The sequence below is a fragment of the Chelon labrosus genome (genome assembly GCF_963514085.1).
Source record: "Chelon labrosus genome assembly, chromosome: 6".
NCBI lineage: Eukaryota > Metazoa > Chordata > Actinopteri > Mugiliformes > Mugilidae > Chelon > Chelon labrosus.
This window is the reverse complement of record NC_140342.1, coordinates 5,286,457-5,303,495: the sequence shown is the minus strand read 5'-3', so window position 1 is coordinate 5,303,495 and position 17,039 is coordinate 5,286,457. Positions and strand designations below refer to the sequence as shown.

The following is a 17,039-nucleotide window of genomic DNA, read 5'->3' as shown; positions in this document are numbered from 1 at the left end:
ATGAGTCACAACTGTTTTGGAGGCACAAGGGAGAACTATATTAGGAAGGTGGTCTTTTTTAGCTGCTTGCTGAGTCATATTAACAAAACAGGGACACGAATAAGGGTGATGAATACATTGTGAGAGAGGGGAGCTGGAGTGCAAGAGAGGAACACAAATGTTTCTCCAGGACAGCAGCCAATGTTTGTCTGCTTGCTATAATCAGCCCCTTTATTGCTATCAAATGCAAAGTTAAATAACAAAATCATTAAGCACAAAATAAAGCAAACGTGTAGGATAACCAACAGGAAGAGATCGGTTGAAGAGTGAGGCATCACTATAGTCAGTGTCTGTATTAAGCTGACAGAATCATACGGCCGGTTCCAGTGAGAGAAATGTGCAGCTACCCAACTCTGGTGAAGGAAGGACTGCCTTTCAGTGACATGTGGTCATTATTTAGGAGTTGTAGCCTACTCTACATCTCCTAGTGGCATGGCATGGCATGGTAGCTATGCTTTGTGGTCTAGTAAAATGAGGACCAATGCTTTTAGACGTTGTAGACAGTGTAATACCTCCTCTAGCCACTAGAATGCAGAGAAGGAACGAACAAATTAATCGATTTTAAAACACACATCTCCAAGTTGCAACTTCAGCTTTCTGCACAACTGTACAAGCGCGTGGGTGAGCATGTCCGACGTGTTGGAACAGGAAGGTATCATCGGCAAAGAGAGATGGTCAGAGCTGTCAGCATCTGCATTAGTGTGAAGCATCTCAAGGACCTCAGACCGAAGCCTGAGTTTCACTCTCTGCCTCCCCGTCCCCCTCCCTCCGCTCTGCCACTATGGTAATAATGCCTATCAGTCTCTGTCACAGTGGGCTGTGTCTGTTCATTCATGCATGTGGTCATTGAAAAATATATTGTGTGTGTGTGTGTGTGTGTGTGTGAGTGCGCATTTGTGCTGGTGGGGGCCGGTCACTGATAAAGCACTGATAGTGTCCATCCATGGCAGATGATGTACAGCCTGCTGTCTCTCCAGGCAGATTGGATTTTCAGGCCTGCTGATTTGCTGAGAGATGGAGCCTGGACCTCCTTCAAAGGCACCCACACACAGACACACACACACATAAACACACACACGGACAGAAACCCACAAACACTCATCCACCTGTTCAGTCTTCGTGCACAACATAAGCACATAAAAGCCCACACGCGCACACTCATACACACCAACACGTACACAGACACACAAACTCGGACGAAAACACACACACACACTTATTTTCCTGCCAAAGCCTTTAAAGGCAACCATGTGGAAATTGATCTCCATTTCTAAAGAGCACAGATTCATTGTTACCTTCTCCCTTTCTCTCTCTCTCTCTCTCTCTCTCTCTCTCTCTCTCTCTCCCTCTCTCTCTCTCTCTCTCACTCTCACCTGTCACTTTATTCCCAGATGGCCCACTGACACACAGTCCCAGCCTCTTCAGTCTTACCTGTCGCCAATCAGCGGCGTTTTTTGTTCATTTGTCTTCGCTATTTACGCAATATGGGGGCCACAACAAAAGCGTGTGTGTGTGTGTGGTGTGAGTGTGTGTGCATTTATGGTACTACAACAACACAAAGGACAGAGATGAATGAAAGCCCGCTGCTTGCACGCACCCCCACCACCACCACCACCACCCTCATCAGCTGCTTTGAGCTTTATGCATTTTTGTATGTATTAAAAACACTCAGTGTTGTGCTGTCTTAATTATTTCAAGGCTTGATTTCTACATTTAATCTACCTTTCATTTGAAGCTGAAGTGCGCTCAGCGGGCTGACCAACAAAAGATCTACAGCACCGCTGAACGGCCACGCTGCTGCTGGACATGTTTCTTTATTGCAATGAACACACACACACACACACACACACACACACACACACACACACACACACACACACACACACACACACACACACACACACATTTACACAGCAGTATGTTTTGACCCCGACTCATCCACCATCGTGCTGCCTTGGACGCTCACAAGCTGAATGCCACCGAGGCTGAAAGGATATCTATTCACAGAACTTTCCAGACTTTCCCATTTGATTTTAGTTCATTTTGAAATACACTGTTGCCCAAAAAGTTGGGGTAAAATTTTTTTTTAATTTTTTACCTCTTCTCATGAAATGATTGTGACAATGTGATTTATTCTTGATAGATATTCTTGATTATCTTCTCTAAACTTTTTTTGATCAATCTCTTTCCAAACACATAACTCATGAGTATAAACAGGAATAAAATGAGGAATGTGTCTGAAAGTAAAGTTATTCTAACTTCATGGGCAACAGTCAATTATCAAGGCTGCATTAGTTAATAAAGGGGGTCTGAATATTACGTTTAGGATGTAAAATACCCTGACTAAATACCCATTAATGGGTTGTAAACTTTAAAAGGCTTTGCATGTTTTTTTATTCATCAACCACGCAGGTTCAGTTTTGGGTGATAAACAAAAAGTACCTTAATCTAAAGGCAGATTAAGGTGCTACTCAGGTGCAGTCCAAATGACTACGTCAGTATCTATTAAACATTGTAAAGCTATTGTCTGTACAGTCGCAAACATTTTCGAGACGTTTAAAATCTCATGATGAAATTCATCCCTGAAATTTCAATTTATGACCTACATTAAGACTCTGGGATATCAGACTAAATTACAAGATGAGGTAGAGAGTTTCTAATCCTAAATGTTTAAATCATCGTACTCCATGTCCATTTTTCTGTGACAAAGAACAGACCTTGAAACTAATGTATTTCAATTGAGTCTTTTGGTCTGCACCATTTATTTGAAAGGCAGCCATGAAATAGTCACGAAATTCCACCAACTGATTCACATTTAGACACGAATGTCCCCCTTTTGTTTTTTTTCTTGACAGTGAGCCCGGCTTCAAATGACAGATTCCACCCGTGGAGGAAGCTCAAACATTTACTAACTCAACATTGGCGAAAAGAGAAGGGGTCCATTTAGAAACAAAATGTGTCAAAATGTTCTGAACCCCGCACAACAACCCAGTGTCCATCCTGTAATCCGGCGATGGTGAGGGTGACACTCCAGAAGTCACCTCCCCTTGCCCTCCGAGTGGTCACATGATGTTTGCTGGAATCCTACACAACAACATCAGCAGCAACAACAAACGGATTTACTAGATCTGCTTATCTGACGCTCTGAGCTGCCTCCCAGAGAAAAACACAATTTTGGATTAACTGATCTCTTGCTTGAGCTCCTGATTACAGTAATGATGCAGATGATTTCTGTGTAATGAAATCTAGCTTTGTATTTACCACCATTTACTAAATTGTCATAATAATCTGGACAAAAAAAGACCTTAAACTTTGTGATTGGATTCTGCAGCCTGCTTAGATTTGTTTTTAGCATGTCACTTGAGCCTATACCAGAGACAATGTGATGATGCTTGACTTTAACACCTCTGCCTGTCCCCATGTGACCTTTAAACCTTACAAGTGCTTCCAAGCTGTTAAGAGATGTGATCAACATTAGGCAAGTAAAGACATTTTAAGCCAAGCTCCTTACTCTACTAGCATAGAGGTGTCGTGAACAGATACATTAGCCGTAGAGACCGAGACAAAACTTCTTTGTACCAGGCTGCTATAGAGTTGCACATTTTAACACGAAGGTCTGTGGGGATTAACTCACTTTTGGAGCAAGGCTCAGGGGGCCATTTAAAGAACTGCAGTTTCTGGCACTTGTGCCTAAGCTTAATTTTTCAGACCTGGAGGTGGAAAATAACAACTTGGAGAACACTTCCATGAACTGAGGTTAGTTGTATACAAATAAAATTCAAAAGTCTCTTCACTTTGTTTGTTTTGTTGTTGCTGTTATCCGTAATGGTTGGCACTTTTTTGGGATCCCACATCCCATAAGGCTGATTGCTTGTATTGGTAAATGGTTTTGCATTTTCTGTCTATTGGTACAAAGCCTTTTACAGTCCCAATGACACATCTACCAACTCCTTAACACAAGCACACACATATTTACACATCAGTGCCAAGCACTGGGAGAACCTCTGGGTTCTGTGTCTTGCTCGAGGACACTTCAACATGAGGTGCATGTACCAGGGATCAAACTGCCAACTCTCTGGTTTGGTGACAAGTTAAAAGGACCCAACTAAAGGTCTGCATACTGCAAACTGAATATGACATAGCTGAAACCTCTGCGTATTCCCCTGTGCTCACAGTCAGTGGTATATTCATAATGAAACAAGAACTTTGAAAACAAGATGCCATACAGGAAGAAGCATTGTCACTATACAACAATACATTTGGGACTTCTATTTATTTGCTTCAGTCTGATATGATGAACGAAGAAACATGAATCACATGAATACTGCTGTGGCGACCCTCCAAGGCCTTTTGCTACTGACTTCAGCTTGACTTGTCTGGGGTCATTACAGAAACTACTCTGACACTCAGTGGTTATCAGTAGGATTTAATTTTACAAGCGGCGGCAGCACTTTAAGTGCTGTTGTTGTTTTTTAACTCTGAAGGACGTAGCTGAGTCTGAAGTACAGACAAACCATATAAGATGTTGCCAGACACTGCAAACTTCTCTGAGCAGGTGTAAATCAGTGTCTGTAATGTGCATCATAAGCTTCTCTTTGCCGCCCTCTTGAAAAAAAAAAGAAAAAAAGACAAAGTGATTCATTCATGATTCAGGAAAAACTCTTCAGTTTACATTGTTTAAGAGGCCACGCTGTGCTGTACAGTCTGAGCTGTTTATTTATATAGACCTTCATTACATCTCATTCCTCAAAGGACTTCAGGCTGGCTCCTAAAAAACACGCTCCCACACCTTCAGGCAGGACACTGTCTCACTTCTGTCCCACTTACAGCCACAGTCACTGTCACGTCTCTGTCCCATTTTCTGGGCCAGGCCTCAGCCTCTATTCACAGTCTGCACAGTCTCCAGAAAAACCAACAGAAAGTATAGAAGAGGTAGGCCTACAGGTTTTCAATATTCACCACAGTATTAAGGCATAAAAGTGGAGGGTTAATACTTTTTACGGCAGTAAAAGCTAAAATTCTAAAATGATTTGTGGTGCATTAATAAGAATAAAGAGTCCAACTGTGCGAAAAGTGCTGGAAACATTCTTCTTTTAGTTCTTACAACTACAATGTTGCAGAGTTGCCATTGCTCAGGATCTCCTTGACTTGTTATGTTGTCATCCATTTAAAAATTAACTATCAAACACATTTGATAGATTGGCATTTCAACTCACTGGCCTTCAGTTGAAGCCAGCTTGGCTTTTATTTGTAGTACATCACACAGTCTCAAAGGTCTGGTCCTTTTTAAGGGCCGTTACTTTGCCAGCTTCCATTGAAAGTGACTTATAAAGTTGCTTTATAGTCCGAACCTGTCAGAAAAGTTTACCATAGCCTTGCTAGCAGCTCTGTAAGGCTCCAGTTAGCCACAGTAGTCTCTTGAGCTAAATGCTAATATATGTATGCTAACATACTAACAATGACAGTGCCAGCAAGTTCATGTACAGCAAGTGTAGCCATAGCCACCATCTTAATATTAAAAGTAGAAAATTAAAACTTTTTTGTTGTTAGGAAAGTCAAAACCAAGAAACAGGGGAGAAATTAAAAATTCAATATCCCAGTGCATAATCCTGCTAAACTAGCATAAAGCGACTGGCTAAGCTAACAGGAAAAACAGGCTAACTATCAGCTGAAGCAAAAAGAGTCACTAATAAGTCATATTCTTGGAGTTTCACTTACACATTTCTTTGTACATTTTCTTTGTGTGACTTAACATGGAAATGAGTGAAATAATTTAATATTAATGTAGTTTAAAATCAAAGCGGCGATGCCTTCAAAAAATACAACCAAAATGTTATACTCAATGGCCGTTTACACAATGCAGGTGGTAATGATCATTATATAAATATTACAACAGAAAGAAAGTATTTTGGCTTGAAAGCCTAGCCATTATTTATTTACTTTTTTTAAATTCTTTTTTTTTTTTTTTTTTTGAGAATTGACCTGTCCAAGGTATACCCCTCCTCTTGCCCAACAGTAACTGGGGTAAGCTCCAGCTCCCCCGTGACCCTCTGGAGGACAACAGATTATGAATAATGAATGACAACAGACAATGAATAATGAATGGATAAATTCAATTTCAGTTCAGTTTTATTCATATAGGTAAAATAACAGTCTAAACCGGGTCTTTAGAGAACCCAGGGACTGAGGCGAACTGAGGAGACCATAGCAAGAAAAACATTTAACAGGAGGAAAGTCCAGTCATGTGGGAGGACCCATCTGCTTGAGCCTGGCCCGGGTAGAGACAATCCATCGCTCAAGTGTCACTAATAAATACAGTATCTGGTATTTGTAACAAACCAAACAGCTGAAAAATTGGCAGAAAACTCAATAAATTGTGATTGTTTTCATTTCCCATTTCACTTTGGTGTGTTAGCATGCTAACATGTGTTAATTAGCACTAAAAAAATAGAGGTTCTGAGGTTTATTAGAAATGTATTTAGTTATATGGTGGGTCAAAAAGAGAAGTAACACTGGCCTATAGCACAAGTTGCAATTTCCCATGCATTTATCCATTATCTATAACCCCTTGTAGAGGGTTAGAGGGGGCTGTGGCCTAACCCATCTGGCATTGTGCAAGAGATGGGGTACACCTGGAAAGGTCACCAGTTTATCACTTGTGCAAACACAGAGAGGCAAACAACCATTAAACTCACATTTCATGGCAGTTCACGCAATTGTTGGACACTGCCAAACTTCTAAAATAGACAAAAATACAAAAGACCAGAGTAGAGACAGAATAAGTGATGATTTTGTAGAACCTGATCTATGCTGTTAAAGATTTAACAGCCTGCAAAAAGCCTGTAACAGATGCCTGACCAAAGCATGAGCCAGATTTTCTGCTAAGTAAAGTAAAAATAATAACTTCACAAAAAACAAAAAAAAAATAAAATTACTGAAAAAGTCCAACTTTATGTAAAAGGACAGAGAAAAAGCAAACATATAGAATTATGTTGGTTAGGCATCATGGAAAACATAAATCACATGAAACCTCTGAGTCAGGATGAATATTTATAAGCCACTTTTTTCTACTAGTTTGAGTTTATGAAATGAAAAAGAGCATCAAATCGAGGATGAAAGCAGACAAAAACGGCATAAGGCATCTTCTTGTACAATGTGCATTTCTTAAAAGATTTTCCATCAGCGGGAGTAAAAATAAAACTCTTCATGCTGAGATCCAGCAGGGGATTTGTCCTCAGTTAAGACGTTAGATGGTGGAATGATCAACCGCTGTGCTCTGACATTTTTCCTTAAAAAATTGATTTTGCAACTGCAGCAGTGTCCCTCACTGAAACCCTTTTTCCAAATCATCATCTTTTGCTACCAGGACTCTTTCGATCCTTCACGTGATATCTTACTTTGACAGCCTTTAAGGGGAAAAAAACCCTCATACTTGTGAAGAGCATAGTTTGAAGATGTTTACGTGTCTTGCTTGCATTAGTACTGTAAGTGCTAGAGTAATCATTTATGCGCTGATTGGTTAAAAAATATCTAAATACTTAATACATACTACAAGTCAAAGCTGTTTAGCTCTTTTTCAAATAGATCAAATATTAATACAGATGTGATCCCATACTGCCTAATGTGTGTAATGTACATGTATTTGGAAAAATGTCATCCCTTTTCAATCCGAACACATAATCCACTCCTGGTCAGATAAACATTATAGATGAAGAGAAAATCTTGTTTTTCCTAAAAAGCTGCAGCGGATGAGTATGTGCTGAATCTCTGTGGAGCACATGAGGATTTTGAGGATTTTTATTTATTTATTTTTTAATCGTGTTGTCTCTCTGGCTAGCATTCATCATCAGCCTCTTGCAGAAGCTCATAATGAAAATTAATTAATTCATTAATTTCAGGGAATTCATTATTCAGCTTCTGAAGACAAAGATGTAACAATACTGTATTAAAACAAACACCACCAATACTTATTATGTTGAACTATTTTTAATAAAATAATGCATTATTGTACTTTTTTTTTTCCATCACAGGCTTTTTTGCTTGACATACACTTGCTCATAAGACACATTTTTCTTCACATTTGCTTGATCATCTGTTTAGAGTGTTTGTGCACAGCTTCGACGAAGGCGCCCACGTTCTCCGGGTCCATGTCGGGGTAAAGGCCGTGGCCGAGGTTGGCGATGTAACCCCTGACACCAAAACCCTCCAGCATCTTCTTCACGATATCCGAAATGCGTTCCTGAATGAGAGGAAAAGGTAACAATTAACATCTCTTCATGGTTCTAAGTAGAAATGTAGAAACTTAATTAAAGTAGAATGAAAATAGGATGGACACCATGGAGTCTGCTGAATATAACACTAAATAACTCATGCTAAACATTTAGCTGACAGAGGTCACTGGTAAATATTTTATGACCTGTCTGCATGGATGAATTCTCTTCAGATGGACCTCTATGAAGAGACCCGGAAAAACCTTCTGGCCCAAACCCAGAACATTCATACTGATCACAGGTGTCACAGTACAAATGAATTCTCATTCATAACACAAGTTAAATGACAGCCTTTTAATTCTAATATTCCTGAAAACACCGAATGCAATGAAAAACCCCAACCCTAGTTACAGAACAATTGTGTAATTGTGTTAAAAAAGGAAGGACAGTCAAAGATTAATTCTACTCTTTCCTTTGAGTAGGTGGCAAAAAGGTAAAGCTGTGTTTTTTATAATTATACCTAAACATATTTCTAACATTTCATGTCTCGTCTGACTAGATTCCTGTTATCAGACAAGGCAGAAATGAATTGTACCAAGAGGGAAAAGGTACAACATTTTTTTTCTCAGGTTTCTAACAATCCTATTATGAGACACAAACACAACAATTAAGAAAAACTGTAATAATTTAAGCACATCTGGAGTATAAACCTGATACTTAAATGAGCTCAAAATAAATGTTTAGTTTTTATGATCAAGGTTCCTGATTGCATGACTGAAGCAACACTCTACGTAAGTGTTTTATTATATTATAATTAAAGATTCTTTGTCATGCAGACCTGCGTGCCTTTGGTTTGGAACGAAACAGAGCAGATTTGAATACAGTTAAATTCCTGCCTAATTCTACAAAGATCTCCTGAAATCACCACAGATTATTAGAAGTGGTGATCAACAAGTGGATTGTTGTGAAATTTCATGCAAATTATTGTCTTCAATTACTAACACAGCAGTCTTCTCTATCACAATCAGCCATTCAGCCTATTTCAATGAGAGAAGTGCTCGTTGTGCTGTTTGATATCATCGTGTGCACACTGAGTAGAATGGGAAGGATCGCCTGAGGAGATGAGGAACAGAATTTGAGTTAAAAGCCATTAGAATATCTCCAAGCGAGTTAATGTTCCCGTGGACACAGGAGTTTAAAGAGCATGGGACCATAGCCAACCTCTCTGGAAACCACACTCAACAAAAGGATAGGTCACGAGTGATAGAAAAAGAACCAAGGCTCCATGGAAGAACCAAGACAAAAAAAAAAAAAAAAGATCTTGATGGCAATGATTGTCTCAAAAACATTAGGTTTAAATTCCCTAATGTTTAACCTGTGTCATTTTCATTTGTTGCGTTATCTCTACTGTCTACTGTCCATTCTGTTTAATTTGGAACAAAAAGCAGTGGATGGCAATATCTTTAGTCAGTTTCAACTATAATATAAATGTATATTTTTTATTTTATAATTGGAATGATACCAACAATGTCTGTATTCTTACATAGTAATGCTAAACAGGCTTTCTTTTAATCTCTTGATATATATTTTTATTACATGACATACTTTTACAAAGGCTTCCTGAGGACGGGTTGATGGTGAAGTGAAAAACCAGCTTTGTGGTAAAAAAGTGTTTCATATATCAGTGTTACACTCCTGTCTTTGTGCAAGGCTAAACAAAAGTAGGAGTGGAGGTTACCTTTGGAGCGTACAGAGCACAAGGGTCCATGTTTCCCTGCAGGCTGACCTTCCCTCCTGTGCGCTCCCTGAGTACACACAGACGCACACAAATCACAGCGCACACACACGTTAATCCTTTAACCAGCAGGTTAAGTATTTGATGAGTGGAGCAGGAAACACAGACGCTTGTTGACATAAATCCTGCACCCAGTGACAAACAGGGGATGAGGGAGAGGTCAGAAATGGTTAACCTGCTGCTCAGGAAATGCCACAGTATGGTTCAACTGCTTCATTAGCTTCAAGCTCAAGCTCATTTTTTGTATTGTTTTTTTGCGGTGTGATCATGGGTTTTGAGGCTGTAACTGTTTCTGGTTTTGACTGTACTGATTCTTTTCTTTTCATGCTTACATCCTAGATTCAGTGATTCAGATCCCACAGTCTACAACAGAATGAGTCCGTAACGGTGGAAATTTACACCAATTTCAAGTATTTGAATTTTTTTTTTTCTACAGAATTTGGAGCACAGCTGAGATGAACTACACAACACTGGAGTAGAAAGATGTACAGGCGAAACGGAATGTGTGTGTTACCGTGCTGATCGAGGGTCAATGGTCCAGTCCAGCCCAACCACCTCATAATGAGACTGCGATAGATCTTCTAGACCGTAGTGAGCATCTTTTGCAAATGCAATCTGAAATACACACACAAACACATACACACACACAAAAAACAGGAAAGAAAATGAACCGATTCCAAAAGCAACCTCATAGTGAATCATTTTTGGGGAAATGCTGCCACCTGCAGGTTAAAGTAAAACAGTGACTTGTTAAAAGAGAACTAATGATCTCTCCAGGGAGGCAACACAAGGATGGTAAGTACTGAGACAAATATAGCAGCTACTGATAACTAAAAAAAAAACCTGAATGATGAAACAGCTAAATAAACAGATGCAGGTGTTACTGTCACCATGCCAACACTGACGGGCATGCCAGGTACAAGTGAATGCTTAAATGTGTTAGTGTATAAATCTATACAAATACTGATTTGTTGAGATTGATACTTCTGCCTTTCTCACCATGGGAACATCCTGTCCGGCCTCCTTCAGTTTATCTTTGACGCGGCGGGCGATGTCTCGGAGGTAAGGCAGGGAGAACTCTTTAAACTCTACGGGTCCCAGAATGCCAGCGTGGGACTCAAACACCTGCAGAGCCTGATTTGAACATAATGAGAGAAAAGAGAGCTCAGTATTTATCAAAACACTCAAGCTTTCCAATGTACTGGATTGAGTTGCTTAAGCTGTTTTTTTTTTAATTCTATACTGAACATCTGATAAATCCTTAAAAATTTGTAGTAGTAGTCCAAAGTAGTCCAAGCCCCGTCTTAATGATTGTATTTCTGTGTAATAATTTAGTAATTTTTAAATTGATTTCTAGGAAATATTTGGCATGCATGTGTAAAAAATATATATAATTAATCACATAATTCTTTGAATGATCCAACCATGATTCTTAAACTCCAGAAATCAGTTGTTGCATTTGTGATGTACATCTCACTAAATGTGATGTGCATGCACTGTATATTTGTGGTGTGGTTACATGATATGTACAATGAGACCTACAGCATGTGTGTAGATATGTGACTTTAATTTCTCATTAAACCTGTTTGACATTTGTTGTGTGGCCCCTCCCCTCAACCCATAGCACCCAAAGGTCCCCACTAACAACATCCTGTTTCCAGACACCACAGGACACCCTCAGAACGCCCATGTCCATCCTCTGATGAGTCACAACTGTTACACAATATTAGAAAGGTGGCCATAATGGTATGCATGATCAGTGTATATTATGTCTGCTATTTCCATGATAGTGTATACTGAATGGATCCAGGTCACTGTGGGGAACCCTGTAAGGGTGGAAAGCTGCAGAGGGGTGGGGCTAGTCCACTATCTTCCCTATCACAATATTACATTAGGAAGGTGGTCATAATGTTATGCATGATCGGTTTATACTGCAGGTTCTTCTGATCCAATTTTGTTTGCTTTTGCTTTACAATGTGGTAAAACTTTCCTAGGCATGCAAGGTGTGTTGCATGCCTAGGAAAGTGTCTAATTGTCTGAGAAAATCACAGCAGAGAAGTATGTAATTTCAAAGGTGAAGCACAATGGATGTTCGGTACCACTGAGCCACCCTGCTGCTCCAAATACTAAAAACAGCAATAAAACCACACAGCTGGTAGCACATTGTCTAGACTTCAGGTTAGAGCTCTCAGCTGTGAGATTAAAAAAAATGCACAGACACAGAAGGTGTGCAGTAGCTGCCACAATCAGTATCACTATTTATATCCATAACCTACACTTATTGGTATTGCTGAACATCTCAGTCTGATCAGATTTGAAACCTTATTGAATCCTATTGACGTTGGTTTCATCAGCTGTCCACAGAGGAAGGAAACCTGATATACTTCCTGCACAATAAGTTAGTTTATATCAACGATGTACGATCATGACTTGCAGAAATTGCATGCGTCATGATGATGGTGCCAGTTCATGAAACTGAAACAAGTGACATCAGAACTGGAAGGCTGGGAGTCTGACCTGAGCTCCAGCAGCCACCTGCCCCAGCAGATACTCCACGATCACATCTGTCAGCATCCTCAGCAGCATGTGGCTGGCCTCAGGGTGCCGATACAGCCAACGCTTCGCCTTAGAGTGGGTGTTGGAGCCGCCGCCTTCTATCATGTAGGACATGAGCGTCCACTGTGGGGAGAAGAAGAAAAATCTGAAATCCCATGAAAGCGTTCAGAACAGCTGTGCGTGCTTTTCTACACGTCTCTGAAGGTGTCTGTGTCCTTCTCTAACCGGAGCGCCGGTGAATCCTATGAGAGGCACTTTGCCCTCGATCTTGTGTCTGGTCAGGGTGATGGCTCTGAAGACGTAACCCAGCTCCTTGTCTACGTCCACTTTGACGCGCAGCCGCTGCAAGTCCTCTGGCTCCTTCAGAGGATCTGGGAATGTAGGACCTTTACCTGGCACCATCTGGACATCCATACCCAAGGCCTGGAGGGAAGGTGAAGAAAGCAAGAAAGAAATGGCATCATGATAATGACCAATCAGACAGTGGGGCTGGGGTTTTGTCAATGATTCTAAGAAATATGCGACTCTCTATAGCTGATTTATTTATGGGAATTCACCAGCCACTAATAACTGTGATTTTTTTTGGTTATTACTAGAAATTACAGAAACATTTTAGGATTGCACAAGTTTTCATATGGATGATTTTGACATTAGTCGTTTACACAGAAAGGTTACGAGGTCTCAAGGTTCTGTGGTGTGGGATCTACACCAAATCATATTAGTTCGAATGAAAATGTATTTAACCTCCTCTGAATACGAGATGAGTCATCTAGAGATTTCATCATCAAGATACTCCCAACCAAATGACTCACAGTCACAGTACGGATGGAAACACAGAAACGAACACTTATGGCATGAAGTCGAGATCTCATTTGTGGCTGCTTACATGCTCAGAATAGGCAGGAAAACGCTCTTTAAAGGTGCATTAATACACTTCTGGTAACCAGGTGGCAGAACTCCATCAAATCAAGACGACAGCTATATGTCTGTATCATCAGCTAACAGACGGGTGTCTCAGTTTAGACCACCAAAAACATTAACTGACAGCATGGGTTAAAAGCCCTCCCAGACAATTAACCTGCTGCCCAATACAAGAACAACATATTTGGTTATATATTAGTGATACTGACATGAAACATTAACGTGCCCCAAAATATGACAGCAATTAGATATAGACCAGATGTTCATTAATTATTAATAAGGAGGAAAAACTCATATCAGACATGACTGCAGTGTTAACAGACAGAGCTTCACTCCTAACATACTGTGTCAATACATGAATGAATTATTATTATTGTTGATCAGTCACACAGGATCAGAAAGACATTCTGCACACCAGTTTAATTTCTTTTCTCTGAAAAATTATAAGCAAACAATATGATGGATTTTCCATCCAAAGTAATCAGTCCGTTTAGCTATCAGCTGTCACCAAATCCCAAACACAGGGACTGCCAAACATTCAGAATACCCATTAAACAGCCACGAACACACACAAACTGTGTAAACTGTCGTACATAAAAACAAGTGTTTATTCCTGCAAAAATACTGATTAATGCAGATTAAAGGTATGCAAATTTATGTACACTTTGCCCAAAAATATCACAGTAAATGCATGTGGCTGCCATGTTAACGTGTTAATGCCTGAGTCTGGTCTTGATGGCCGTACCTGCGGGACAACCAAGATGTCAGAGAAGATGATGGCAGCATCGAAGGGGAAACGTCTCAGAGGCTGTAAACAGAACAAAAAGAGAACATTTTATAAACAGGAAAAGAAAACAGGATAACTGGCTCTGGCTTTTTGTTGGCTTGTGGTCATGTCCTGAAGATATATGAACACAAAATAGCCATAATTATGAAACACTGGGTTGCTGGCATGCTTGTTAACAGTGTGAACTTTTTCTCCATGAATCCAGGCTATACCTGCAGAGTGAGCTCACAGCAGGCCTCCGGTGACCGGCATGTCTCAAAGAAGTCCTTCCCTGCTCTGGACTCGCGGAACTCTGCACATAAGAATCAACAAATGACGAGCGGTCACTGTGGGGATTCTGTTTAATGGGGAATAAATAACAACCAGGGGCAAGCCGGGAAAGCAAGAACATATTGTCTTGCAGAAAATGTAACACTACATACAATATGAAAAGATGTGATCCCACATATTGAAGGTTTCCAGAAAGGCATTTGTATTAATGTCTAACAGAAAGACAGAGAGAGGGATCAGAGGTCCACCTGGGAGGTATCTTCCAGCCTGTCTCATACACCAAACTGGGACATGCTCAGTTTCTTCTCCTCGCGCCGCTCGCAGGAATGTATCATTCTTCAGTTGAGGAAAGTCTTTGGGGCTGAGTAGAGGGGAAAAAAAGCAGCCAATCAAACACAAAGAAGATACTGCTGCTACAGCGAAGTAATGTTCATTGCCCCCACTGAACTCATAGTATTTTATTAATCATACTAATTATGTTAAGCTTTACTGCACAACTGATGCAAACATACACTCACTTGCCAGTTCATTAGGGACACTAGTCCAGCTCTGAATCCTCTTTCACGGCTGTTAGTAATAACGTTCAATTTATATTGAAACAGCATCAGAAAGATGGTGATTCAACTGGATGATCCTGTTGGTGGATGTAGTTTATGATGATGTTAAACTATACTGAATTTAAATCTGAAGTGTTTCTATTAGCCTAGCTCATTGGCTAAAATGGGGCTGTCAAAATAATAGAAACATGTGCCGGTACAACACAGCCGTACCACAAACCACAGCTTGTAGTTAGCATTTGAAACAAAAGCAAACACCACCAACTTTCATGAAGCTAAGATTTAGCGCAGGATGTTCATTTGTTTTTCACTCGTGCAACTGATGAACTGACGAGTGAGTGCATACAGATTTGGGCTTTTAAATGTTTGCAAAGGGCCCCTTTTAACAGACCAAATTTAAAATTTAAAATTCAGATATTGATAATGGGGGTTTGCTGGCAGTGTGGTAATACAATATACTATTATACAATACAGTAGCTTGCTTATGTTATCAACAGAATATGTGCACCCCTCCCTTTCCTCTGCAATCGTGTGAGACATCCAGCTGCAGAGGTGTCAATGACAGAGTGATTACTAGAGATAGCTCCTCTGCTCTCTTATCTTCACACACCAGCAGAGAAACGGTTGAATGAAAGGCTCTGGATGGACCTGGGATGTCTGGGTGAAATTCAAACTTTGACATAAATCTTACTCTTCCTCCATCAAAAACTCCACAGGAAAAAAAATGTTAACCTTCTTTTAACTTCAAAAGATGGAAAATAGGGAACACGACTTAGAAGTGCGCATTCAGCAGTTTTCGCACTAAAAAAAAAAAGCTTAAGACCCTGTCAACAAAACCAAATAAATGATTAAAAAATGAACTGGTCTTGAATATGAATAAGCCGAATTCATCAGTTCTACAAAATTGCCCTAGGGTTAATGACTGAATTCACCAGAATAGCTTTATTTTACATGTGGGAAAGAAAACATTAAACTAATGACTTTGTGAGTGAGTGTTCGACACAGAAGAGCTTAAGCAGGTTAATGCGTAGCAATAGTTTGAAGTACATTTCTCTTGTGAAGACATAATTATAAACGCCGAACATGACGCTTGACTCAATCAAGTTATGTTAAAAAAAAAATTTCGTAAGAATGACACAGGCGGGTTTCATAAGATGACTCTGTTTTGACAGCTAGCATTCACAATGCTAAAGTTAACCCAAATGTACAGACTGAACGTTTAGGAGGACTAATACGGAGGTACTTACAGGATTAAATCGTTATTGCTCATGTCTGCAGGGGTAAGCAGGTAACAGGCTTACTCAGAAACTCCACTGCCTCTCTCTGGAGATGTCACTTACGACCCGCGGCTCCTCAACAGTCATTTAAACCTGCTCGCCTGGACCAACTCTGACGGCCGTTACGCACCAGGGCGCGGCCATCTTGGAAGACCACGTGACCAGACCAGGAAACGAATGGGATCTTCAAAATAATGGTCTTTCTTTTGTTTTCCTCCTTTTCCTCCTTATCTTTACTTAGAAATGCTAAATAAGCCAAGTATATATATATTTTTTCATTATATATATATATATATATATATATATATATATATATATACACACACACACTTTTTCCAGCTTTTTACTGAAAATTATTCAATTCAGTGTCTTATTGCACACTTATTGCAGTGTGTGCGTGTGTGTGTGTGTGTGTGTGTGTGTGTGTGTGTATGTATATATGTATATATATATATATAAAATGTATTTGTTCCTATATTATAGGGCTGGTGTCTCAAGGTTCTACTAAATAAACACGTAAATTTAAATACTTTTGCCTGAGAGTTATTATATATAAAAAAATAAACAAGTAATGAGCTGCTTACCTTTGCCAAGCAAATGTTTGTTTGGTACCATGTTGAATTATTA

At 39.8% G+C, this 17,039-nt stretch overlaps 1 protein-coding gene across 1 annotated transcript; it reads right to left on the bottom strand.

Moving 5' to 3' along the window:
* Positions 1 to 7,622: 7,622 nt before the first annotated feature.
* Positions 7,623 to 16,651, bottom strand: urod (uroporphyrinogen decarboxylase). Its single transcript, XM_084546342.1, has 10 exons — positions 16,383 to 16,651; positions 14,827 to 14,939; positions 14,521 to 14,600; positions 14,267 to 14,329; positions 12,826 to 13,023; positions 12,562 to 12,723; positions 11,044 to 11,178; positions 10,559 to 10,659; positions 9,988 to 10,054; positions 7,623 to 8,278 (listed from the first exon to the last, which is right to left on the bottom strand). The coding sequence occupies exons 1-10, from the start codon at positions 16,403 to 16,405 to the stop codon at positions 8,114 to 8,116; spliced, it is 1,107 nt and encodes a 368-aa protein (XP_084402468.1). The 5' UTR covers positions 16,406 to 16,651; the 3' UTR covers positions 7,623 to 8,113.
* Positions 16,652 to 17,039: the final 388 nt, after the last annotated feature.